The sequence below is a fragment of the Prenolepis imparis genome, unplaced genomic scaffold (assembly GCF_030444845.1).
Source record: "Prenolepis imparis isolate NDT839.2.m4 unplaced genomic scaffold, iyPreImpa1.0 SCAF_6, whole genome shotgun sequence".
In the NCBI taxonomy this organism is placed as follows: domain Eukaryota; kingdom Metazoa; phylum Arthropoda; class Insecta; order Hymenoptera; family Formicidae; genus Prenolepis; species Prenolepis imparis.
The window spans coordinates 12758510-12783735 of record NW_028141164.1 but is presented as its reverse complement, the minus strand read 5'-3'; the positions used below and the strand labels follow the sequence as shown (position 1 = coordinate 12783735).

The window sequence follows — 25226 nt, the reverse complement described above, 5'->3', positions numbered from 1 at the left end:
TATATATATGTATATAAATTAAAAATGTAGAAATTTATTCGATAAATGAATAATTTAATTTAATAAAATAAATAATATATATATATATGTGTATATAAAAGATTTGTATATTTTACGTAAAATAAATTTAACATAAAAAATAATTCCAAATTCGAAAAAAAACTTTCGACCAATCGGAGTAAAGAAATTTTTACGCGTTTCGTTCTGATTGGTCGATCGAACGATTGGAAATCTTAGTAATTTATATAGTAATTTATACAGCTATGAGCGAAATGGGTTGGCAGTATTTCACTTTCTAGAGGTCTCTCGCGTCGAATTTTAACGGTCACGGAAAGAGAGCCCCAGTTTTCAAAAAGTCCAACGCGTACGTTCGTTTATACTAGCGTGTGAGCGTGTGATACAAGTCAATCAATCAATCAAGTATTCATCGAATTGTTTTCTATTATTATTCACGAGTAGAGTGACATGTCAATTGTATAGAAGCTTGCGCGGAAGAAACAGGATACATAATAAACTCACAAAATGACTTCGCTGTCACTTTTAGCTACTTACGACGAATTGGTGAGATGTTCGAATGTCCTCATAAATGGATCCTGCGAGGAAGGTAGATTCCCTTAACAATCCTTTGAATTAATATCATATCTTCGTTATATCTCACTTATATTTTCGAGATTTTATGCAATGTTTGGTGAATTTTCTAAAAATGCGATTTATTAACTCCAACATGTTGCTTCGCACAGAATTCCTGCAATTTACTTTGAACCAAGAGGAGATGAGGCAGAAATGGCTGGCTTCAGAGCAAGAATGTCAACGGCTCCATGCAGCCCTGGACAAGGCTCATCACGAGATTGCAGGACTGGATAGAAAACTGCGTCACGCTAGAAGAAACTTGGAGGAGGAGAACCGCAGACGTCGCATCACTGAGGAACAAAAAGATTTATTGGTAGCTGAAGTATACTCTGGAATATACAGACATATTACTATTATTATATCTTAGGATGAACTAATTCAGAGAACCAGGCATATTAAATAATACACTAATTATTTTTTATATATATTATTTATCTATCTCGAATGTTTCGGTCTTAGTTTTGCAACTATCAATCCAAAAATAAATCATACGTAGCGTGGATGGTCAATACAAATTTATATAATTTATGTATGATTTATTTTTGTATCGACAGTTGCTGAAGATGATCCTAAACGTTTGAAATAAAAAAGTAATATATATAAAAAATAATTTAAAAGGACTATTTATTGCAGCTGACTCTTAATTAGCCTGTTCATCCTTACTAAGATATTTAATATCAGAACTTTTTACTTCTAAAAATATATTGTGGCTCTAATAATTTATATTCATATTTATTTTCCAGGAACAACAAATTGCTACAGCCAGGAACTTTTTGTTTACTGACGGAGGTAGAAATCTGAATGATGAGACTAGAGAGAAACTGCAGTTTCTTAATAATACTTCCTTGAATCAACAGAGTAACATGCATATTCAGGATGTTCACATAGATAAGTAAGTAGAAAAAATAAGAATCTTAAAGTAAAAATTTATATCTTGATATTGTGGACATTATCCAACAATAATCGTTTTATTTTATAGGCTTAACACAATAGCCGAGTTGGATTCTACAGGCTCAATATTGAGTGACCTTAACTGTCTATCGAGATCTGAAGATGACTTAGAGGCCAGCACTGTTTTCCAGCAAACTCGAAAGAGTGGAAAGCGACAGTGGAAGGAGCATCGTCCCAGCAGCGAACATTCTAAAAAACAACGCCGTAGCTCGTTGCACAAAGTTACGGAATTAAATTCTTCCGACAGAATAATAGCCACTACCACTGTAGTTATGCCCAAAGATGGTGCGATTACTGCATCGTCTACAATTGAAGCTATACCTGGCGATGAAAATGCAGATCCTCAGGTTCCTTCACAAAATATACACAAACGGCGTAAGAGTAGTGGAGAACACAACAAATCCAAGCTGTCACACATAGATCCAAGCAAAGTACCACTAGATACAGCAGTATGTTATTAAATTGTTGAATTTAATTAAATTCCTTTTTTTTTACATTTATATAATTAATGACAAATTCTTTATTTTCAGCCGTCAGCACCTAAGGCTGAGATTCTTACATCAACTTCAGATACGGAAGATGCCTTCAAACCAAGTCCAAACATTGGGGGATATACTATGAATATGAGAACGTCTAGGAATCACAATTTTGCAGCCAAAACTGTCATTAAACCGGAAATTTGCACACCTTGCGGTAAAAGGTAAATTTCTTAGAAATTTGTAAACATGTCAAAAAAAAACTTATTGTAGCTGTATATTATAAGAAAAATATCCCAACTTAATTAATTCTTATCCTTTGATCTATCGATAGAATTCGATTTGGAAAGATTGTCCAAAAGTGCAGAGATTGCAGAGCTACGGCCCATACTGAATGCAAAGATTTAGTGCCGCTGCCATGTGTTCCAACAGGAAATACGCCTACGTTGCGTGGTATACCCGTGAGTAATCAAATTTTATACATCAGTAAAATATTCAAGGTCCACTTTTACTGAATACTATTTTTGTACAGGGCGCTATAGCTGATTACACACCTATAATACCGCCTATGGTGCCTTCCATAGTAGTTCATTGCATTAACGAGGTCGAATTACGCGGAATGAACGAACAGGGTTTGTACAGAGTAAATGGAGCTACCGCAGACGCCAAATGTCTCAAGGATAAATTCCTCAAGGGCAAAGGTGCCCCAAATCTTTCTAACGTCGACATCGCGACCATCTGTTCTACTCTAAAAGATTTTCTCAGGTACATTATTTGTGAATATAATAGATGCAATATATATGTATACATTTATTGGAGACAGGGAGAAAAAATAGACAATTTTTTTTATAGAGCTTTACGTGAACCGCTAATTACTGTCGGTTTGATGGGAGACTTTATACGCGCGACAACGTTAACGGATAAACAAGATGCCGATGCCGCTCTTTATCAGGCAATTTCAGAACTCCCGCAACCAAATCGGGATACTTTAGCCTTCTTGATGTTACATTTGCAAAGAGTATCGAGTAGCCCCGAATGTAAAATGCCCATCAGTAATCTTGCCAAGGTTTTTGGACCGACCTTAGTTGGTTACACTTCCAAGGAACCGTCTCTCACTATGCTCAGTGAAACCAAACATCAAGTTGCGGTAAGAAAATAAAATGTTCGATATCTGTATATTAATTATAAAAATAGATACAAACACTTTAGATATTAATTTATTTCTAGGTGGTAGAAAATCTGCTTCAAATTCCATCTGATTATTGGGCTACTTATGTGAACCCGACGAACTCGAATGAAATTTGTACTCCAAAAACGAGCGAATTAAAACATACACCATCGACAGAATCGCTTCTTAAGCGCTCTATCTCCCGCGGTTTCTTCAATACTCCGCTTTCTTCCAGGTAAGTAGGATATATAAAGAATAACTTATCAATATATAAATATTTCATATTTTATATCTTCTTTTTATTCATAGCCGCACTTTCGCGAGGAGAAACAAGAAATACTTTGCTACACCACCTTCTAGGGTAGGATTCTAATGAATAAATTTATATTTGTTATACTATATATATAACAAGTCACAACTACAGAGATATTTGTTTAACTTTATACATAATCGTATTTGTAATTGTGTTTATATGTATTCTTTTGTAAATATGCTTATATATATACAATAAACATTTCTCAATTTGTATTTCGTTTCTAGAATTATAACAAACTTAAGATTATTTGTTGAGTAAATTATTATATACATTATACATAATATTTGTTTATATTATACTTAAAATTATTTCTTTTTATTTATGAATGTATGTTTATACTCAATCATATGATAAAAATAATTCGGTTTGCAGCAGTTTATAGCAGTAATATGAGAATAAAATAGGAATTATGATATGCAACATTCAATGACAGACATATGCAATAAAAATATATTGCTTTAATTCAATAAGCTCTTTAATAAAATTCCACAGCCTTGACATTTAAGATATTTTACCAGAATACTTCACCAATTAAATGATACTCAAATAAAGATGTGTGCATGGTAAACGAAAATCGAACTGTTTCTCTTATTGAACAGAATAATATATATGAATTTTTTTTTTTTTTTACATTTTAGCTTTCAATTTTTTTTCTTATTATTATTTGATATCTATATTATTCTAAAAAGTTTTACATCATTCTAAGAAAAAAAATCAAAAATTTGTAACAAAATTGAAACTAAATTATACATAAAAATTGAAAAGAATATTTTTAAAATATAACATATAACATATGTAGATAACAATTTAAGAATGTCTTCATATTCTATTATAAAGTAAGTTTTACATGCATGCATTTTCTTATTTTTTTTTTTATGAATGTACTATAAATATTGAAAAAGATAATTTTAAGATCTCTATAATAAAATAAGCTTACATTAGAAAAGATTTCAAATTATTTTTAAGAAACTTACCACGTACTACGGAACAGAACATGAGATAAAAAATTATCTATTGCTTTATCTATTCACGAATAAATACAGGTGTGTTTATTATCGCACGTCTTTAACTCTTTAGTACACAATTCTGAGCGATATTATATCGGTTTAGATTCTTTATATAAACTGTAAGCATAATTTGCAGTGTTGAAAGAGCAGTCATTGCGAAAAGTATATCCACAAGATAATCACCTATTGAATAATTTTTGTGAAGAAAGCACTTTATAAAAATGGTATGCATATTTATTATTTTTAGAAAATTTAAAATAAGTAAAACATTTTCATATATTTTATATTAAGAAAAAACGTATTTTTATGTTCTCATACTATAATAATTACTATACAGTTTTTCATATTATTTAAATATAATTTATTATAATAACATGAAATTTTATTATTATATAATTAAATTTATATAATTAAATTAATATATATAAATATTAATTTATAATATTAATATTAATTTTTTTAAATATTAATTATATAATTAAATTAATAATATTAAATCAAAACAGAGATCAATATTATAATAATTATTAAAATTTTCTTAATATTATGCTTCCTATAATTTTTCAACACCTCACATAATCTTTTCTTCATGATTATAATTATACAGATTTTTATCATTAATGTTAATTAATTCTGAGCTATAGTGTATCTCTATAATATTAATAAAATTTTGTTTATATCATAATATATAATATTTACATTTACAACATTTTTTACTATATTTAAAAAAAATATTTTTATTATATTTGCAGAGATCCATGAAGTTTTTTTTAACGATCATTATTTTCGTTTGTTGGTCCACGCTATTAACAGCCAATGATATTCAAATCTCCTTGGAATTTCCCAACTATGCGAATGAGTTATTTGGACATCTGTGTGAGGATGATATCGCTTTAAACTTTTCTAACGCAGTGATCACTTCCATTGGTCAGAATTTTATCAGTAGTCCTCTGATAACTTGTCTGAGTCTCACGCGCCTTGGCATTCAAAGCATCAAGTACGGTGCTTTCGACAAACTTCCTAATTTAACTCAACTGTTTGTTTCGAATAATCACATCAACTTGGACGAACTCTTCAGCTTTGGGAGTCATGAAAACTTGAAGGTTCTTATTCTGAACAGCGCAACCACCCAACGCAATTATCATCGATCTACAATTGATATTTCCGAGAAATATCCTAATTTAGAGATCTTATCTCTCCGTGGAAATCATATCAATGACTTGCAAACTTCTATCGATGAGGAAATTCCATTCCCAAAACTAAAGATTCTAGATCTTTCCAGCAATAATATAAAAGGTACCGATTTTTTAGAATTGCTACCAAATAGCTTGTACTTTCTTGATCTTCACTATAACTCGCTAGCTTCTTTGGCTTTTGACAAGAAACAAGTGAACTTATTAGTGTTAAACTTGGATAACAATAATCTGAGATATGTGAAGAAGTACAATGATTCGCGCGATTCATCATCTGATTTGTATAGTCCGCACGATCAATATAATCAGTATAATCGACATAATTATGAAAAGATGAATGGTCAATATATTTCGCATAATCCGCGTAATTTTGGTCTAGCAATGGCTGGCCTGGAAAAACTGCATTACCTTTCCATTTCTGGAAACAAAATTGATTTTATCGAATCGGACGCTTTCGAGGACATCAATAAGTTGGTCTATTTGAACTTATCCGTAAATAATATAAATTACTTGCATCCAGAGACGTTTGAAAAATTGCAGTCTTTGAGATCGCTCGATTTGAGTCTAAACAAGCTCGAGGATGTTCCGCGAATTTCAAGTGAAACAGCGATCAGCATTTTGTCCCTTAATTGTAACAATATTAAGAGTCTAATTGCGAACTCTTTCGCGGAAATGCCGAAATTGACGAAATTATTATTGGGAGGGAATCAGATCGTCGAGATTAATGTTAAAGCGTTTGCTCAGCTTTCGCTTTTAAAAGTATTAGATCTGTCGAGGAACGAGTTGAATTTTTTACCGAAAGGATGGAGTGAGTCTTTCACGTCTTTAAAATATTTGAATTTGAATGATAATCAATTTACTTCATTAGAGTCTTTATCTTTGACAAGTGTGTTACCATTGATAGAAGTAAATCTGGCGATGAATTCATTAGAATATTTAGATGTTAGCTACTTCAAGAACTTGCCACAGAATCTTACTGTGAATTTAATGGGATCAAGTTTTGCATACTGGAATTTCAATAGATGCAAGTCGAATTAATATCGTTAAATTTACAATGCTGTATGTTGTTTTTTGTAATTTCACAACATTTTTAAAAAATCCTAAGCTTTATATATAAAACAGCTTAAACAAATTCAACGCCTATATGAAAGAAAAACAATTTTTATTATTACATTACATTATATTATATTATATTAATTGTTATATCTATGTAATATTTCTTTATACTTAAAATTATTCTTATAACATACTTAAATAACAATTTAAGAATTTTTATTATATTCTTTTTATCATTATTGTAAATATTTTAGATGCATGCATGCATTTTCTTATTTTTCTTTTTGTACATATATACTATAAATATTGAAATCATTTTAAGATATCTTTATAATAAAATAAATTTATATCAGAAAAGATTTCGATTTATTTTATTGAATAAATTAAAATGAGTCAATTTGCAATGAGTAGCTTACGTTGTGCCACCGAACATCCGAGTCATATATATAACACGAGATAGCGAAAATCTATTTAACATGGCGTATTCATTATAAATTCTTTATCATAACAGCATAAGTCCAGTATTCAAAGAGCAGTCATTGCGAGAAGTATATCCACAGTATAAGACTAATTTGATTTTTTTGGACGAAACAGTTTACAAAAATGGTACGCTTAATTTTTATTATTTTCTAAAAAAATTTAATATAAATAAAACGTGTTATTTTTTATAACTCCCTATTAACTTACGACTTATGACCCGCATTTTAAATGTAAGTCAGTTTTTTAACGACAAATTATGATTTAAAATGTATCTGCTATCTTTATCAATTCGAACCGTTGCAATATACCAGTTAAAAAAATGTTCTCTGTTTTTTTTTATGTTTGACCGAATCTTACTTTAAAAATGCTCATCAAATATATCCATTTTTTATTATCTTCCATAATCTTTTTATTATAAAATATAAATCGGTAATAGATAGGCTATTCGAGCCGTACGCGGATGTCGGTGCGTCGATTCCAACGAAAATTAATTTTTCGTTGGAATTAACTAATTGTGCACGGGGCACAAATTTTGCTTGGTACACCGCCAAGACTTTATTACGGAACAATCTCAATTCGAGATTTTTAAAATCTCTAAAATTTGTGCCCCGTGCACAATTAGTTAATTCCAACGAAAAATTAATTTTCGTTGGAATCGACACACCGACATCCGCGTACGGCTCGAATAGCCTATCTATTACCGATTTATATTTGATATATATCGAGCCTTTATATTCTTAGTGTGTCTTTTTATTATAATTATAATTATAGAGATTTTTATCATTAATGTTAATTATTATTAATACAATTTCGCGCGCGCGCATTTATATTATAATAATATATTATATTTAAAATTTTAAATCATTTTACTTATAGTTTAAAAAAATATTTTTATTATATTTGCAGAGGCCCAATAACATGAAGTTTTCTTTTATGATGATTATTTCTGTCTGCTGGTCTACGTTATTAATAACAGCCAGTGATAGTCCAATCGTCTTGAAATTTCCCACCTATGTAAATGGACATCTGTGCAATGACGATATTTCTTTAAACTTTTCCAACGCAGTGATCACTTCTATTGGTCAGAATTTTATCAGTAGTCCTCTGATTAGTTGTTTGAACTTGAAAAGCCTTGGCATTCAGAGCATCAAATACGGCGCCTTCGACAAACTCCCTAATTTAACTCAACTGTTAATTTCTAATAACAACATCAACTTGAATGAACTTTTTAGCTTTGGAAGTTATAAAAACTTGAAGGTTCTTATTCTAAACAGCGCAACTATCCACAATGACTATTATAATCCAATATCTATAGTTAACATTTCTGAAGAATATCCCAATTTAGAAATCTTGTCTCTTCGTGCAAATCATATCAAGGACTTGCGAACTTCTATAGAAGAAACTCCATTCCCAAAACTGCAGAAATTGGATCTTTCCAACAACATTATAGAAAGTACCAATTTTATGGAATTGTTACCAAGTAGTTTATACTTTCTTGACTTGCACGATAACTCGCTCACTTCTTTGGCTTTTGATAAAAAACAAGTAAACTTGGTAACATTAAATTTAGATAACAACAATCTGAAATATGTGAAGAAGTACAATGATTCATCTGTTTCGTATAATCAGCAACGTCAATATAATCAACAACACCAATATGATCAATATAATCAATATAATCAATATAATCAATATAGTCATGGTTTTCTTCAGATAAATAATAATAAATATAATTCGCATAATCCGCAAAATTTTGGTCTAGCAATGGCTAGCCCGGAAAATCTGCATTACCTTTCTATTTCTCAAAACAAAATTGATTTGATCGAATCAAACGCTTTCGAGAACGCTAGCAAATTGGTATATTTGAACTTATCCATAAATAATATAAGTTACTTACATCCAGAAACATTTGAAAAATTGCAGTCTTTGAGATTGCTCGACTTGAGTTTCAACAAGCTCGAGGATGTTCCGCGAATTTCAAGTGAAACAGCGATCAGCATTTTGTCCCTTAATTGTAACAATATTAAGAGTCTAATTGCGAACTCTTTCGCGGAAATGCCGAAATTGACGAAATTATTATTGGGAGGGAATCAGATCGTCGAGATTAATGTTAAAGCGTTTGCTCAGCTTTCGCTTTTAGAAGTATTAGATCTGTCGAGGAACGAGTTGAATTTTTTACCGAAAGGATGGAGTGAGTCTTTCACGTCTTTAAAATATTTGAATTTGAATGATAATCAATTTACTTCATTAGAGTCTTTATCTTTGACAAGTGTGTTGCCATTGATGGAGATGAATCTGGCGATGAATTCATTGGAATATTTAGATGTTAGCTACTTCAAGAACTTGCCGCAGAATCTTACTGTGAATTTGATCAAGCAGAGATCAAGTTTTATTGAACACTGGAATTCCAATGAATGCAAGTCAAAATAATATCTTTAAATTAAAATTACAATGCTATAGATATATTATATGATATTATATTGTATTATATTATTATTCTATGTAAATTCAAATTTTTACAAAAAAAGCCTAGGCCTAGGTTTCTTTATATAAATCAACAGCTTAAATCCGGCGCCTATATAAAATAATTTTTATTATTACATTTATTATTATAATTATATATTTACAGTATGTTATATTATATTAATATTAATTATTATATATTTACTATATTTAATTATAATGTTTTTATTCTTAAAATTATTCATTTTTATTTATAAATGTATATCTATATTCTCTATTCTATGGTAGAAATCAATTTTGTTTGCATTTTTATAGCAGTAGAAATAGAAATAAGAATAAAATAGGAAACATAATATATGAAACACTCAATAGCAGACATATGGAATAAAATATATTGTTTTAATTCAATCAAGCTCTTTGATAGAATTTTAAGGCATTAAAGTTTAAGTGTACTCTGCTAGAATATTTTATCAACTAAATAGTACTCAAATAAAAATCTGTGCATGATGGACAAAAATCGAATTGTTTCTCTCATTGAATAGAAGAATAGAACATACATCCAAGTATATTTAGTAAATCGAGTTTTTCTCATTTTTTCTATTTTATTTTTCTTTCAATTTTTTCAATCAATGTTATTCTTGTTCTTGTTTGATATTATTGTAGAAATAATACATAATAATTGAAAAGTATATTTTTTTGATACATATAATACATGTATAATAACAATTTAAGAATCTTTGTTCTTTTAACATAAATTGTAAATTGTTTATACATATACGTATATTTCCTATTTTTTCTTTTTGTACACATATTATAAATATATGAAAAAAGATAATTTTAAGATTTCTATAATAAAATAAACTTACATTAGAAAAGATTTCGATGTATTTCATTGAGTTTTTATTTATGTTATAAAATGAAATAATTTTTGTTGAGAGACTTTTGCTGTGCCATTAGACATATCCGGACTATGTAACACGAGATAAAAAATTATCTGCGCGAATATAAACATGGCGCGAATATTATCGCATGGTTTTCTTTAGTAGATAATTCTGAGCGATATATTATATTGGTTTAAATTCTTTGTTATAACTGGCATGACAGTATAAAACCAATATTCAAAGAACGATCATAGAGGAAAGATGTTTTTAATTCTTTAAATAATTCTGAGCGATATTATATTAGTTTAAATTCTTTATTATAACTAACAGAATAAATATAATATTCCAAGGGCAACCATAATCATCAAGTAATTAGAACATTTTTTGTGGAGAAAACATTTTATGAAAAATGATACGTTTAATCTTCATATTATTTTGAGAAAATTTAACATAAATGAAACAATTTTTTTATATGATGTTGTAGCCCGAAAGTCTATAACTAAATTTGAATATAATTGATACTATTCATAAAATATGAAAATGATATTATTCATAAAACCCGTCAACGCAGCGAACCATGCGCGGAAACTCGATAAGTCGCAAAAGTGCAAGCAAAGAACTTGGACTTCAAACCCCTCCTTTGTTTTCACTTACAATTAGACTTTGATCGCGCACGTTGACTTGGGTTCAGGCATCCCTTCCTAACAATAACCCAAAATTTTGGAAAGAATCCTCGGCGCAGACGCGCGCCGGACAGTCACTAATCAGAAACATAGTTCAGAAATATATATCGCAGTCGTTATCGTACGCATATAAGGAAAGGGCCGCTAACAAAATAAGTCGAAAAAACCCTTAGACTTTAAGAAACACATGAGTCAAGTTAAATAAGTGTACTCAATGTGTACTTAGATATTTTTATTGTGAAACATTAAATAAAAATAACTGAAAAATTTAAAGAAAAGTGCGTGAGAGTCTAACAATAAGTGCACCCTTGAAGTCCCAACTTTTTAGCTGACGAATGATCCTGTTAAAGGTATTATCTCATCGTGCTTTTAAAAAGAGGCATAACAATATTTTATATTAAGAAAAAATATATTTTTATATTTTTGTGGCATAATTATTATTATACAATTTTTTTATATTATAATAATATTATATTATAATATTATAATATATAATTAATTTAATATAAGGATAATATAAAGATTATGTAATATAATATATTTAATTATAATATTAATATACATTAGATTAATATCTAGAGATCAATATTAATAATTATCAAAATTTTTATTAATATGATAATTATATATATATATGTTTTTTTTCATGATATCATATATATAATCTATTTATCATAATTATAATTATACAGATTTTTATCATTAATGTTAATTAATGTTAATATAATTTTATTTAATAATATTATACTTAAAACGATTTTTTACTATATATTTTTAAAAGATATTTTTATTATATATTATATAAATAGATATATTTATTTTTGCAGAGATCCAATAACATGAAGTTTTCTTTTACGATCATTATTTTCGTCTGTTGGTCTACGCTATTAACAGCTAATGATATTCAAACCTCCTTGGAATTTCCCAATTATGTAAATGAGTTTGAACATCAGTGCGAGGATGACATCGCTTTAAACTTTTCTAACACAGTGATCACTTCTATTGGTCAGAATTTTATCAGTAATCCTCTGATTAGTTGTTTGAACTTGAAAAGCCTTGGCATTCAGAGCATCAAATACGGCGCCTTCGACAAACTCCCTAATTTAACTCAACTGTTAATTTCTAATAACAACATCAACTTGAATGAACTTTTTAGCTTTGGAAGTTATAAAAACTTGAAGGTTCTTATTCTAAACAGCGCAACTATCCACAATAACTATTATAATCCAATATCTATAGTTAACATTTCTGAAGAATATCCCAATTTAGAAATCTTGTCTCTTCGTGCAAATCATATCAAGGACTTGCGAACTTCTATAGAAGAAATTCCATTCCCAAAACTGCAGAAATTGGATCTTTCCAACAACATTATAGAAAGTACCAATTTTATGGAATTGTTACCAAGTAGTTTATACTTTCTTGACTTGCACGATAACTCGCTCACTTCTTTGGCTTTTGATAAAAAACAAGTAAACTTGGTAACATTAAATTTAGATAACAACAATCTGAAATATGTGAAGAAGTACAATGATTCATCTGTTTCGTATAATCAGCAACGTCAATATAATCAACAACACCAATATGATCAATATAATCAATATAATCAATATAATCAATATAGTCGTGGTTTTCTTCAGATAAATAATAATAAATATAATTCGCATAATCCGCAAAATTTTGGTCTAACAATGGCTAGCCTGGAAAATCTGCATTACCTTTCTATTTCTCAAAACAAAATTGATTTGATCGAATCAAACGCTTTCGAGAACGCTAGCAAATTGGTATATTTGAACTTACCCACATAACATTAAGATATACATAGTATATACATTACATATACATCCATGTGTATTATATATACCATGTATATGCTTTTTTGATGCACTGTACATACAGAGGATGTGTACAGTATGTACAAATGTTACCGCAATGATGTACATTAAAGATTCTCTGTATATACACGTGTACATAGAATGTATATGATTTACACGTTCTATGTATCCATAAAACATTAGAATATATGCCATGTACATACAATGTACATATAGTCATGTATATACTTTGAGCTTCAATGTACATACAAAGAATATGAATTAAATGTGCAAATATTATCGAAATGATGAATTAAAGGTTCTTCATATGTATATACACATATATATAAAATGTACATGATTTGCACTATCTATGTATATATCTGAGAGTTTATTCATATATCATATGTATACATACATTTATACAAATATATATGAATGTGTATTTATGTATTATATGGCATGAATATACAAATTGTTTATATAATACACATATATATAGAATATATACAGAATAATTTATTTTAATCTAGCCAAATAATTTTTGAAAAAATAAGTTTAAAAAAAAATTTTCAACAAAATGTACAATTTTAGAAAAAAGTACATAGTTTTATTGAAAAAACCAAGTTAATCTTAATCTTGACAAATCTTCCCAAAGCAAAGTTAGCTGTATTATTTCTCTGTGAAAACTATATAACTATAAAACATTTTTTCTCAAAAAACAAATTATTTTTCCAAAAAAGCATCTAATTAGATTAAAATTAATTATATGTACATAATTGTGCGTATACATGTATGCATGTACATACCTTATATATTATATATATTATATAAACATAATTTGAATATTTATTATATGTTATTCATTATTGTAATAATGCATGAATGTGCATATACACACATATACATACATATATGTATATACATATATAACAGTAAAATAATTAGTATTAGTCATAAATGCAAAGAAAAACATTTGCAATTTAAAAACGAACATTATAAAAACATTATATTAAATCATATAAACATAAAAATAAACATATATTTATGTTTAAAACGTATGTACGTTTCGTCTTACAGAATATGAAAAACAAAGTTTCTAATAAATTCAAATTAAATTTATAATTATAATATATTATAATATGCTTATGAACTTATTCTTAAATGGCAATAATTGTCGCTTAAACTATAGAAAACATACAATAAAATACAAATATTTTAAAATGTTTAAAATGTGTAATAATATGTTTAAAATGTATGCGTATGTTTTATAAAATATGGAAAGCTTGTAATAATCTTAAATCAAATTAATTTTTAATCAAATTAAACATTAATTTTAAATCAATTTAAACTTATAATGAATTGCAATACATACAAAATACACGTTTAAAATTAAATAAAATTATTCTTAAATGTTAATTGTTACTTAGACTATAAAAAAATTGTAAATATATTTTTGATTATAATAAGTTAAATCTATCATAATATATTGCTGCATAATAATCTATAGTAAACATCTTTTTATTTCAAATATTTCCTGAATTAGTCTTTATGTTACGGATCTTGTACATCTGAATTTTCTTCATTATTGAATGTTTCTGTATCTTCATCAACTTCTTTTTAATTTAAACTTCATTTTTATTATTATTATTAAATCGATCCTTGCTCCTAACAAGCCATGCTTTTATAACATTTATTATTTCAACATCTGTACAGTATTGAGTATTCTTGTTAAGTCGTACCGCAGCTATAAAATAAATAAAAATATATTAATAATAAATATTAATAAATTCATAAATTAACCAACATCTTAATTTCCAAATCTTCAATATAAATAAAAATATATATCCTTGACATATATCCCTTGACAGAATCAGAAAACTTAATAAGAACTATTTAATAACGTAACATAATAATATACGTAATAACATAACAGAAATTAAGCATAATAAAACTTACACAAAATAGTAGTTGCAACAGCTAAATTTTTGAAAACTTTTTTCTTTTTAGTTCCTTCCCAGGTATAACTCATGCCAACTTTATTGGTAAAAATATGATTCATCAATCTTCTTACGATATCTTTGACATTAGATTCCCCGATGCGACTTAGATTTTCAGACTGTAATAATAATGAATAAAAATGCAATTACTATTTAAATATTATTAGATAATGGCTTGAATAAGTTCTTTATTAGACTACTGTCATTTTTATAATTATGTAATATATCTTTATTAAATTATTATCATTTCGTCATTATTATCAGTTCATTCTTTACCATCTCTATGAAACGTTAGTTGACACATCATATGGATTTAGAGAAGTTTAACTTGTTGAAATTTTATTAAATGTTACGTAAGACTTGATAAGGACCTGAACCAAAGGTCGAAACGTAGTCCGAATTAATAAAAATCAATTAAGCCAGTTGGGTCGTCTACAGTTATTCCTAATTTTATTCTTCACTGGCGATACAAAAATACTTGCTATATATTATCATTTTATTCAAAATTTATCAAATATTTTTTATTATCACATAAATGCTGCTTTAAAGATTTGTCTTTACATATATATTTATATATATATATATTATATATATATAAATATACTTTATATATATATATATACATGCATACATACATATACATCTATATATATATATATATATATATATATATATATATACATGCATACATACATATGCATCTATTAAATTTATTATATTATATATAAATAGGTAATAGATAGGCTATTCGAGCCGTACGCGGATGTCGGTGCGTCGATTCCAACGAAAATTAATTTTTCGTTGGAATTAACTAATTGTGCACGGGGCACAAATTTTGCTTGGTACACCGCCAAGACTTTTTTACGGAACAATCTTAATTCGAGATTTTTAATTCCGAAGATCCCCTCTGTCCCCCCTAAAGAAATGTAGGCGAGAAAAGTATAGATCCGAAAGTCGCTGAATCGGGAACTAGTTATTATATTATATTATTAATTATTATATTTTTAATTATATTATTAATATTAAATTAATTTTACAGGAGTACATGTGCACACAAAATTATTTATCTACTATAAAACAATTAACATGAATTTTGAATTTTAAAGTTATAAATATGTTAATTTTTCAAGATATCAAATTAAACATGGTTTGTTAAATATATTATAAAACGCTTTTATATATTTAAATAGAAAGAATTAACTCGTATTTACAAAACAAATGTAAAATAAGGAACAAGCAAAAAAAGACAAGCAGAGAGACATGCAAAAAGGATTTCAAATTAATAATAATTATAAATATATTTGTCACATAATAAAAATGGTATGTTTCGACTTATAGCCTTTTTTAGTCGCAAAATAATTTATAAAATCTAGAGATTTCGATATATAATCTTTATTCTATTTATTCTTTTACCAATTTTATGTACATAATATATGTACATAAAATTGGTAAAAGAATAAATAGAATAAAGACTATATATCGAATATATATTATATTACTATATATTATATTATTGATAATATTCTATTATATGCTTATATACAATATAATAACACATTTAAGATTAATTAAATAATATGGAAAATAAAATATATAAGAATTATTAAAATTAAACATTGAATGATTTCTTAATACATTAATCATATTAATGACTTCTTAATATGATTTCTTCTTAATATATTTATATTTTATAATAATTTTAGTGAAAGGAAGAATTTTTCTTACCAACATTGCCTTATTTTCTGCAGAGCTTGTTAGCCAATTTTCTAATTTAGCTAAAGACTCGTCATTTACTGGAAATAGTTCTACAATATCAGGAACTTTATTATTTATAGCTGGATTTTGTGATTCATCTACTTTATTTTTTATTAAGACATTTATACTTTCTAAAATATCATCAATTTTTAGACTAAGGATATGTAATTCTCTTAAAACTCGTTTTTCAAATTCTGTAATGTATTTAAATATTAGTCATAATTTTATATTATATATACAATAGATACAAATTAGCATTTTAAAGCTTATCCTAACAAATTTGTATGGATGCATAACCATATGCATAAAGAAAATTATCCAATTGCATTTCTATCATAAGAACACGTAAAATACGATTGGATAATATTTTTGTGCATATAATTATGCAGCTATGCAAGTTTGTCTGAATTGGCTCTTAATAGTATATTATATTATACCAAATATCTCTTACCAGTATTATGTTCAAGAACCAGAGGAGATTTATGCTGCAGTGTCGCTTTTACTGTAGAAGTAGTACAAGACGAGGTAGAAGCAATTGCTGAATTATTATCAATTTTATTTGTTCTCTCTTAAAAAAAAATATAAATTATAGATATAACTTTTCATATAATTAAAATTTTCTTTTATACTAGATAATGTGCAAAAAAGCATAAAAAAGTATTCATAAAAAAATTAATTTTTTGAATTATTTTTCTTTATACATTCTTCTATATTTTCTGTCATAAATTACCTTTATTGTAAACATTAGCCTGATGATTAATAGATTCGAAGTTTTCTTCTATATCTGTCTCCTCTGTGTAATAAAGCAATAATGTATCAATAAATATATTATTTAATATCAATATTAACAATATTATAGAATTGTCTTTGTAATGTAATATAATGTTTTTCAATTCTCTTTTAATATGTATAATAAACACGTACCATTACAATCAACTTTGTAGATAATACTATATAATTACCAATTATTTATCTACTTACTATTACTTAATTGAGTTTCTTCAATATGAGGATATATTGTATCATCTAATGAAGATATATCTGTCTCAGAAGACAATTCATATTCACTTCCAAATCTTTTATGATGTCTTTTTCTTATCTGTTTCTTACTTCTACTCTTCTGTTTTAAATTTTCGTTGTTGGAAGAAAGATTATTTGTATTCTTCGCTTTATTAGCTTTCTTCTGTGCTATTTTATAATCACCTGTAAAAACACAAATCATAAATAAGTAATTTATAGTACAATTAATAATCATATAATTATCTGTAAAAACACAAGTTATAAATAATTTATAATTATAATTAAAAAATATAATATATAATAATAAAAATTATATAAAAATAAAATAAAATTATAACTATAAATTTGAAAAGCAATGCAAATAAGAGTGTTATTTTCATTGTAATTTGTAATAAGTACAAATATATTTAAAAGTAAAATATGCTCAATATTCTTGTATTATAGATATTATTAATATAATTTGATATGCAAAAAGAATATGTTATAATAATGTAACTTTATATGTGAAGACGAATACTGTACCGTAACAGCCCAAACTCCTAGCATCGTAAAGTTTCCAATTTGCTTGAGGAGATCGCTTTTTTTTAATTAACTTTATTACAATATCTTTTGCAGTGCCTTCGGATGGCCAATAACATTGTAATTTGTCCTTAACGTACCAAGTATTTGGTACAGCCTCCACTGTATTCTCGGCATCAAATTTGACAACGAGCCAGCTCATCTTCAATATTTTATTACTATTTTTAATGAAAAATATTATTATTGAGAATTCGAAGGCTGTATATACATATCCAATATAAGTTTGAATTTAATAAGCTAGAAGAGACATATGCAGATGGTAGTGCGCAAGTTACATTAAAAATTAATTTTTCGTTGTAACTGAATAGTTGTGCAAGGGCACGAATTTTGCTTGGTACAATGCCAAGACTTATTATTTGGAATTAAATCTTAATTCGAGATTTTTAATTCCTATCTTCTCCTCTGATTCGCCCAAAGAGATGTAGGCGAGAAAATATCGGGCCAAATTAATTTTCGATATAACTTGCACACTACCATCCGCGTATGGCTCTTCTAGCCTATAAAATTCAAATTTATATAAAATTATACTTAAATATAGGTACATTATATATACAAAATATTTAAAATTAACAATAATTACAAATTTACAAATGTAGCAATGGAAATGAAACAAATTTATGTTTATAAGGTAGTACTACCAATTTTCTTTTGATAAAATCAATATTCCATGTTTCAAGTGAATTATTCTCCTTTTTTATATAATAAATATCAAATAAGGATGATGAGCATGGTTTCAAATAAAAGCTATCTTGCTTATTATACCTATATCCTATTAAACATACGGAGTTTTCACAAGAAGCGATATTCTTAATTTCAATAATTAAATTATTTTTTAATTCTACAAATCTGTCGCCTATTTTTGAAATATCTAAGCAATAATGATTTGTTTGTGCTTGCCTATATTGTGGAGATGTACAATTATTTATTAAAGGCCCATTGAAATGTTCTATTCGTAATTTCACAGAATCATTGTATATAATATTAATAAATTCAGTATTATTGCCTTCTTCAATTACGCGACGTATAACTTGTTGTAAAGGCTGAGCAGATTTGCGAACTTTTTTTTTTAAATATTGCATGAAATTTTCAAAAGGAAAGGCACTAAAATTATCAAGCGAACCATATAATTTTACGCAATCACTTAAATGCAAAAAGTTATGTATATTATGTGATACAAAATTTGGACCGTAAATATTAATAGATTGGGAAACAAAATGTTTCATCAAATTATGAGCATATAATACATAATTTTCTATTTTTGAATTACATTGACTTATCATAATGGAACTTGCAAGACTTAATGTAAGAAAATTATTATAGATTTTAGACGATAGAACATCTTTTAAAACTATAGGACCAGTATATAGCAAGAATAATCTAAATTCTGTAGCTTTATATCTTTTACATTCAAGTATAGAACGCGTTTTTCTAGAAAATTCACGAGGAATATATCGCTTTAATCTTAAAAGATTTTCAGAAATATTATTAATATCACGAAATCGTAATTTATGAGGTGGTTTGCCATGAATCCAACCATACCGTTTGTGACAAATTAGTCTTTTCATACCACCAAGTAAAAAATTATGCATGTAATCTATTGGTACGTTGTCTATCATATTAAAATTTGGAATATCTAATAGCATGCTTCTATTAATATGATGCTCTGGTTGAGCCATAGTTCTGAATGAACTATCGGTTCTCTTACGTAAATTTTCAGTCTCAGTAAAACACAATACGTTATTAAAAAATTCACCTTCTTGATCACATTTTGGGCATGAAAAATAGCCTGTATGACTTTTAATACCTAAAGCAAAAGATTTTGCAGGTAAATCACAAATTAACATAGAAATTTGAAAAAAATATTTAACAGAATTTATTAATATTCCGTTCGTCGATAAATAAATACATTCATTAACAAAATCACTAAAAAATTCATTAGTAGGCTTTTCTGAACCATGATATAAAGAAATTAAAAACACATGTTTCATAAGTATGTTTATCGATTTTACTGAGCATAAAATAGGCCAAAATGAACTATTAGAACTCTTACTCAAGGGTAAGCCATCAATATTAACAGCTAATAAAAATTTTTCATTTGGTTGGATATTGATTTTATTATTTATACAAAATAAATTTAAAGTTTTTTCTATGCCAAAATAATAATATGCTCCGGAAGCTAAAGGTGTTGTAACTATGTTACTGGGTGTTCTTAAAAGCGTTCTCGGATCTTTTGGTATATTATCACATCCAGGTATTTCACGTACAATAGAGAGTAGATTTTTCAATGCCGACAATGTTATATTTTCCTTTATAGCCCATTTGGCTATTTTTGAAGTTAGCGATACTTCATTTTTTGGATTCTCAACTTGCTTAATATTATATATTAATTTATTAATATCATTGTCCTGATTATTAAATAATTCATTGTTACATGGAATATTAATATCTACATCATTGTTGCTAACGTAGTATACATTTTTTTGTAATATTGCGTTATCGTTAGTTTTACTATTATTTGCGATATTTTGAATGCTATTATCAATTATATTAATGTTATAAAAATCATGAGATGACTCGGAAATTATGGTTAAAGATCGATTTATTTTATTTGTAAGCTTTCTAGAGAACTTCATTTTATACTTTGATTCAAGCTTATCCATGGTTAAAACTAGAGTTAAGAGAAGAAAAATTATAACGAATTATATAACGATCAAAAGAATAAAACACTATTCATATATACATACAATATTATTTACATATACATATATATACATACATACATACATACATATGTGTGTATATATATATATATATATACATATATATATTACACACACACACACACACAAATATGGGCGTTTTCCATTTGGTGACACAAGTTGACACAAGCATCATTCTATCTTTGTTCTCATAGAATGTAGAACAAAGATAGAATGATGCTTGTGTCGACTTGTGTCGCTAAATGGAAAACGCACTATGCATAGAAATGTATATTATGTATGTTATATACTTATCTTTCAAAAATCTCGAAACTTCGGGATTATGAGAAACAACGTCAATAATTATCCGTATATAGTTATTATTATTCGTTCTCTCTCCGTCCCGCGCTTACCTTCGTTTTACTCCGATCCGATTGCTCTCTCACGAGCTGCGTTTACTTTCACGGGCTTGATGAAAATATTCAAAATGCACTTACAATTTATCAAGTCACCGACGGTCCGCACCGACGCAGTTGAAATATAATAGAAAACAGGCAGACAGTAAGCGGAGATCGGAACAATAAAACGTCGAGACTCCACGCACAACGCGGCAGTGACGATGAAACAATCGAACATCGAGCCTAAAGGCTCCACACACACGATGCGATAATGCATTGCATCGCTTAAGACACTTAAGACTTATTGTTTGTTTTTAGCGATAAATTGTCGCTAGCAATATTCTCGCTTTTTTTTACTTACAACTTTTACATTTAACATACATATTACATTAAACATACATATATTATAATATTAAACATACATATATTAATAATATTAAAATAATATAATACATAATTATTAATATACAATATGTTTAAATGTTTATTAATATATTTAATATATTTGTATGTTTATTAATATATGTTTAAATAAAAGTTATAAATAAAAAATTAATAGAAAAATTAAAACTTAGAAATTAATAAAAAAATTAAAAATTTATACAAAAATTAAAAATTAATACAAACAAAAAAATTTTAATTTTAATTAAAAAACTTGGCGTTGCAAAATTTTAAAGTCTATATTAAAGCAACAAATAATAAATTTAATTTGGATCTAAATTTAATTTAGAATTATATATTTAATTTAATTACATCAATAACAGCATTGTTATAGTAGGAGTTAATTTATTACTTTTATTTACTTAGTTAAGTAAATAAGAGACTTAAAGACTATGTTAATTTTAGCATATTGTTTAGCAGCGTCAAGTTTTTTAATTAAAATTTTTTAATATTTTTTATTCGTACTAATTTTTAATTTTTGTAGAAATTTTTAATTTTTTTTATTAATTTCTCTAATTCTAAGTTTTAATTTTTCTATTCATTTTTTATTTTATATTTTTTGTGTTTCATATTATTAGATATATATCTTATATTCTAATAACGTACATGAAATGTACATACATTTAATGTGCGCTGTATATATATATACATACGAAATACATGTATATTAAATATATATATTACGTATCATAAAAAATGTATATTCAAATCACGTATATAAAATGTATATGCATTTAATATTGTGCACTGTATACAGGGTGTCCGGTAATAGTCACGCCAACTGTCGTGTGCAGATTCCTGGGATCATTTGGAGATGATTTTTCCTCAGCGAAAATGTCGAGGGAGGTCATTATTTTTTGCATGTTTTCAATTTTTGCTATCATTGTATCTTTGTAATTAATTGTAAGCCTTAAATTAAAATTCTATTAAAGTAAACTCTACCTAAAATTAACTGAAGAATGTGAATTTATTATTATTTTATTTCCACAAGGCTTATAGTTTGCGAAAAACCCTTTATTTTCAATCGCTTATAACTCGAAAATTATTGGTGTCTCGACATTTTTGTATACATACAAAACCGGACACCCTGTATACATACAAAATACATTAATGAATATACATATCACGTACCATAATGTATATTCAAATCATGTATATGAAATGTATATACATTTAATATTGTGCACTGTATATACATACGAAATACATTAATGAATATACATATTACGTACCATAATGTATATTCAAATCATGGATATGAAATGTATATACGTTTAATATTGTGCACTGTATATACATACGAAATACATTAATGAATATACATATTTCGTACCATAATGTATATTCAAACCATGGACATGAAATGTATATACGTTTAATATCGTGCACTGTATATACATACAAAATACATTAATGAATATACATATTACATACCATAATGTATATTCAAATCACGTATATAAAATGTATATACATTTAATATTGTGCACTGTATATACATACAAAATACATTAATGAATATACATATTACGTACGATAATGTATATTCAAATTACGTATATGAAATGTACATACATTCTACATACAGGATATTATTTTCACATAATGGAGAAAAAATGCATATACATAGGATGTCCGATGTTATGTGGGTATCCATAAATAATATAAGTTACTTACATCCAGAAACATTTGAAAAATTGCAGTCTTTGAGATTGCTCGACTTGAGTTTCAACAAGCTCGAGGATGTTCCGCAGATTTCAAGTGAAATAACAATCAGCATTTTGTCTCTTAATTGTAATAATATTAAGAGTCTAAGTTCGAACGCTTTCGTGCAAATGCCGAAATTGACGAAATTGTTATTAGGAGGGAATAAACTCGTCGAGATTAATGTTAAGGCATTTGCTCGTCCTTCGCTGTTAGAAATGTTAGATCTGTCGGGGAACCAATTAAGTTTCCTACCGGAAGGATGGAGTGAATCTTTCTCGTCTTTAAAATATTTGAATTTGAACGATAATCGATTTACTTCATTAGAGTCTTTATCTCTGACAAGTGCGTTGCCATTGATGGAGATGAATCTGGCGATGAATTCATTGGCATATTTAGATGTTAGCTACTTCAAGAACTTGCCGCAGAATCTCACTGTGAATTTGATCAAGCAGAGATCAAGTTTTATTGAACACTGGAATTCCAATGAATGCAAGTCAAAATAATATCTTTAAATTAAAATTACAATGCTATAGATATATTATATGATATTATATTGTATTATATTATTATTCTATGTAAATTCAAATTTTTACAAAAAAAGCCTAGGCCTAGGTTTCTTTATATAAATCAACAGCTTAAATCCGGCGCCTATATAAAATAATTTTTATTATTACATTTATTATTATAATTATATATTTACAGTATGTTATATTATATTAATATTAATTATTATATATTTACTATATTTAATTATAATGTTTTTATTCTTAAAATTATTCATTTTTATTTATAAATGTATATCTATACTCTCTATTCTATGGTAGAAATCAATTTTGTTTGCATTTTTATAGCAGTAGAAATAGAAATAAGAATAAAATAGGAAACATAATATATGAAACACTCAATAGCAGACATATGGAATAAAATATATTGTTTTAATTCAATCAAGCTCTTTGATAGAATTTTAAGGCATTAAAGTTTAAGTGTACTCTGCTAGAATATTTTATCAACTAAATGGTACTCAAATAAAAATCTGTGCATGATGGACGAAAATCGAATTGTTTCTCTTATTGAATAGAAGAATAGAACATACATCCAAGTATATTTAGTAAATCAAGTTTTTCTCATTTTTTCTATTTTATTTTTCTTTCAATTTTTTCAATCAATGTTATTCTTGTTCTTGTTTGATATTATTGTAGAAATAATACATAATAATTGAAAAGTATATTTTTTTGATACATATAATACATGTATAATAACAATTTAAGAATCTTTGTTCTTTTAACATAAATTGTAAATTGTTTATACATATACGTATATTTCCTATTTTTTCTTTTTGTACACATATTATAAATATATGAAAAAAGATAATTTTAAGATTTCTATAATAAAATAAACTTACATTAGAAAAGATTTCGATGTATTTCATTGAGTTTTTATTTATGTTATAAAATGAAATAATTTTTGTTGAGAGACTTTTGCTGTGCCATCAGACATATCCGGACTATGTCG

The 25226-nt window shown here is 26.9% G+C and overlaps 4 protein-coding genes across 6 annotated transcripts; 3 read left to right on the top strand and 1 right to left on the bottom strand.

The window, feature by feature from the left end:
• Window positions 1-344: 344 nt before the first annotated feature.
• On the top strand, window positions 345-3753 carry Tum (Rac GTPase activating protein tumbleweed). The gene is made up of 10 exons (XM_083040314.1): window positions 345-604; window positions 741-943; window positions 1374-1522; window positions 1610-2030; window positions 2112-2281; window positions 2392-2518; window positions 2590-2822; window positions 2910-3204; window positions 3285-3460; window positions 3535-3753. The coding sequence occupies exons 1-10, from the start codon at window positions 523-525 to the stop codon at window positions 3596-3598; spliced, it is 1920 nt and encodes a 639-aa protein (XP_082896440.1). The 5' UTR covers window positions 345-522; the 3' UTR covers window positions 3599-3753.
• Window positions 3754-4624: 871 nt separating this feature from the next.
• LOC145937430 (uncharacterized) lies at window positions 4625-9877 on the top strand. The gene is made up of 3 exons (XM_083040449.1): window positions 4625-4772; window positions 5301-6773; window positions 8184-9877. The coding sequence occupies exons 1-3, from the start codon at window positions 4770-4772 to the stop codon at window positions 9705-9707; spliced, it is 3000 nt and encodes a 999-aa protein (XP_082896575.1). The 5' UTR covers window positions 4625-4769; the 3' UTR covers window positions 9708-9877.
• Window positions 9878-11496: 1619 nt separating this feature from the next.
• On the top strand, window positions 11497-24754 carry LOC145937013 (podocan-like). The gene is made up of 4 exons (XM_083039747.1): window positions 11497-11654; window positions 12132-12826; window positions 13001-13105; window positions 23665-24754. Exons 1-4 carry the CDS (start codon window positions 11640-11642, stop codon window positions 24215-24217), a joined length of 1368 nt encoding a protein of 455 aa, XP_082895873.1. The 5' UTR covers window positions 11497-11639; the 3' UTR covers window positions 24218-24754.
• Window positions 14394-21890, bottom strand: LOC145937012 (uncharacterized). Of its 3 annotated transcripts, none has more exons than XM_083039745.1 (8): window positions 21582-21890; window positions 18413-18611; window positions 17852-18073; window positions 17601-17663; window positions 17322-17438; window positions 16841-17064; window positions 15075-15234; window positions 14394-14862 (listed from the first exon to the last, which is right to left on the bottom strand). In XM_083039745.1, exons 2-8 carry the CDS (start codon window positions 18609-18611, stop codon window positions 14741-14743), a joined length of 1107 nt encoding a protein of 368 aa, XP_082895871.1. In that variant the 5' UTR covers window positions 21582-21890; the 3' UTR covers window positions 14394-14740. The 3 variants fall into 3 exon arrangements, with proteins under 3 accessions (XP_082895871.1, XP_082895872.1, XP_082895870.1); XM_083039746.1 differs by having other exon boundaries at window positions 14395-14862; window positions 18413-18627; window positions 21666-21889; XM_083039744.1 differs by having other exon boundaries at window positions 14396-14862; window positions 18413-18627; window positions 21582-21887.
• Window positions 24755-25226: the final 472 nt, after the last annotated feature.

Bases quoted from the DNA above. Each gene is read 5' to 3' on its own strand.
- Tum (XM_083040314.1), top strand. From the start codon at position 523: ATGACTTCGCTGTCACTTTTAGCTACTTACGACGAATTGGTGAGATGT. The intron at 1,523-1,609 runs GTAAGTAGAAAA...TTTATTTTATAG, and splicing joins CAGGATGTTCACATAGATAA to GCTTAACACAATAGCCGAGT. The intron at 3,461-3,534 runs GTAAGTAGGATA...TTTTATTCATAG, and splicing joins AATACTCCGCTTTCTTCCAG to CCGCACTTTCGCGAGGAGAA.
- LOC145937430 (XM_083040449.1), top strand. The intron at 6,774-8,183 runs AATTAATATCGT...TTATATTTGCAG, and splicing joins ATTTCAATAGATGCAAGTCG to AGGCCCAATAACATGAAGTT.
- LOC145937013 (XM_083039747.1), top strand. The intron at 12,827-13,000 runs GTACAATGATTC...AACAATGGCTAG, and splicing joins AATCTGAAATATGTGAAGAA to CCTGGAAAATCTGCATTACC. The intron at 13,106-23,664 runs ATAACATTAAGA...GTGGGTATCCAT, and splicing joins GTATATTTGAACTTACCCAC to AAATAATATAAGTTACTTAC.
- LOC145937012 (XM_083039745.1), bottom strand. From the start codon at position 18,611: ATGAGCTGGCTCGTTGTCAAATTTGATGCCGAGAATACAGTGGAGGCT. The intron at 17,065-17,321 runs GTAAGAGATATT...AATACATTACAG, and splicing joins GGTTCTTGAACATAATACTG to AATTTGAAAAACGAGTTTTA. The intron at 14,863-15,074 runs GTAAGTTTTATT...TTTATTTTATAG, and splicing joins TGTTGCAACTACTATTTTGT to CTGCGGTACGACTTAACAAG.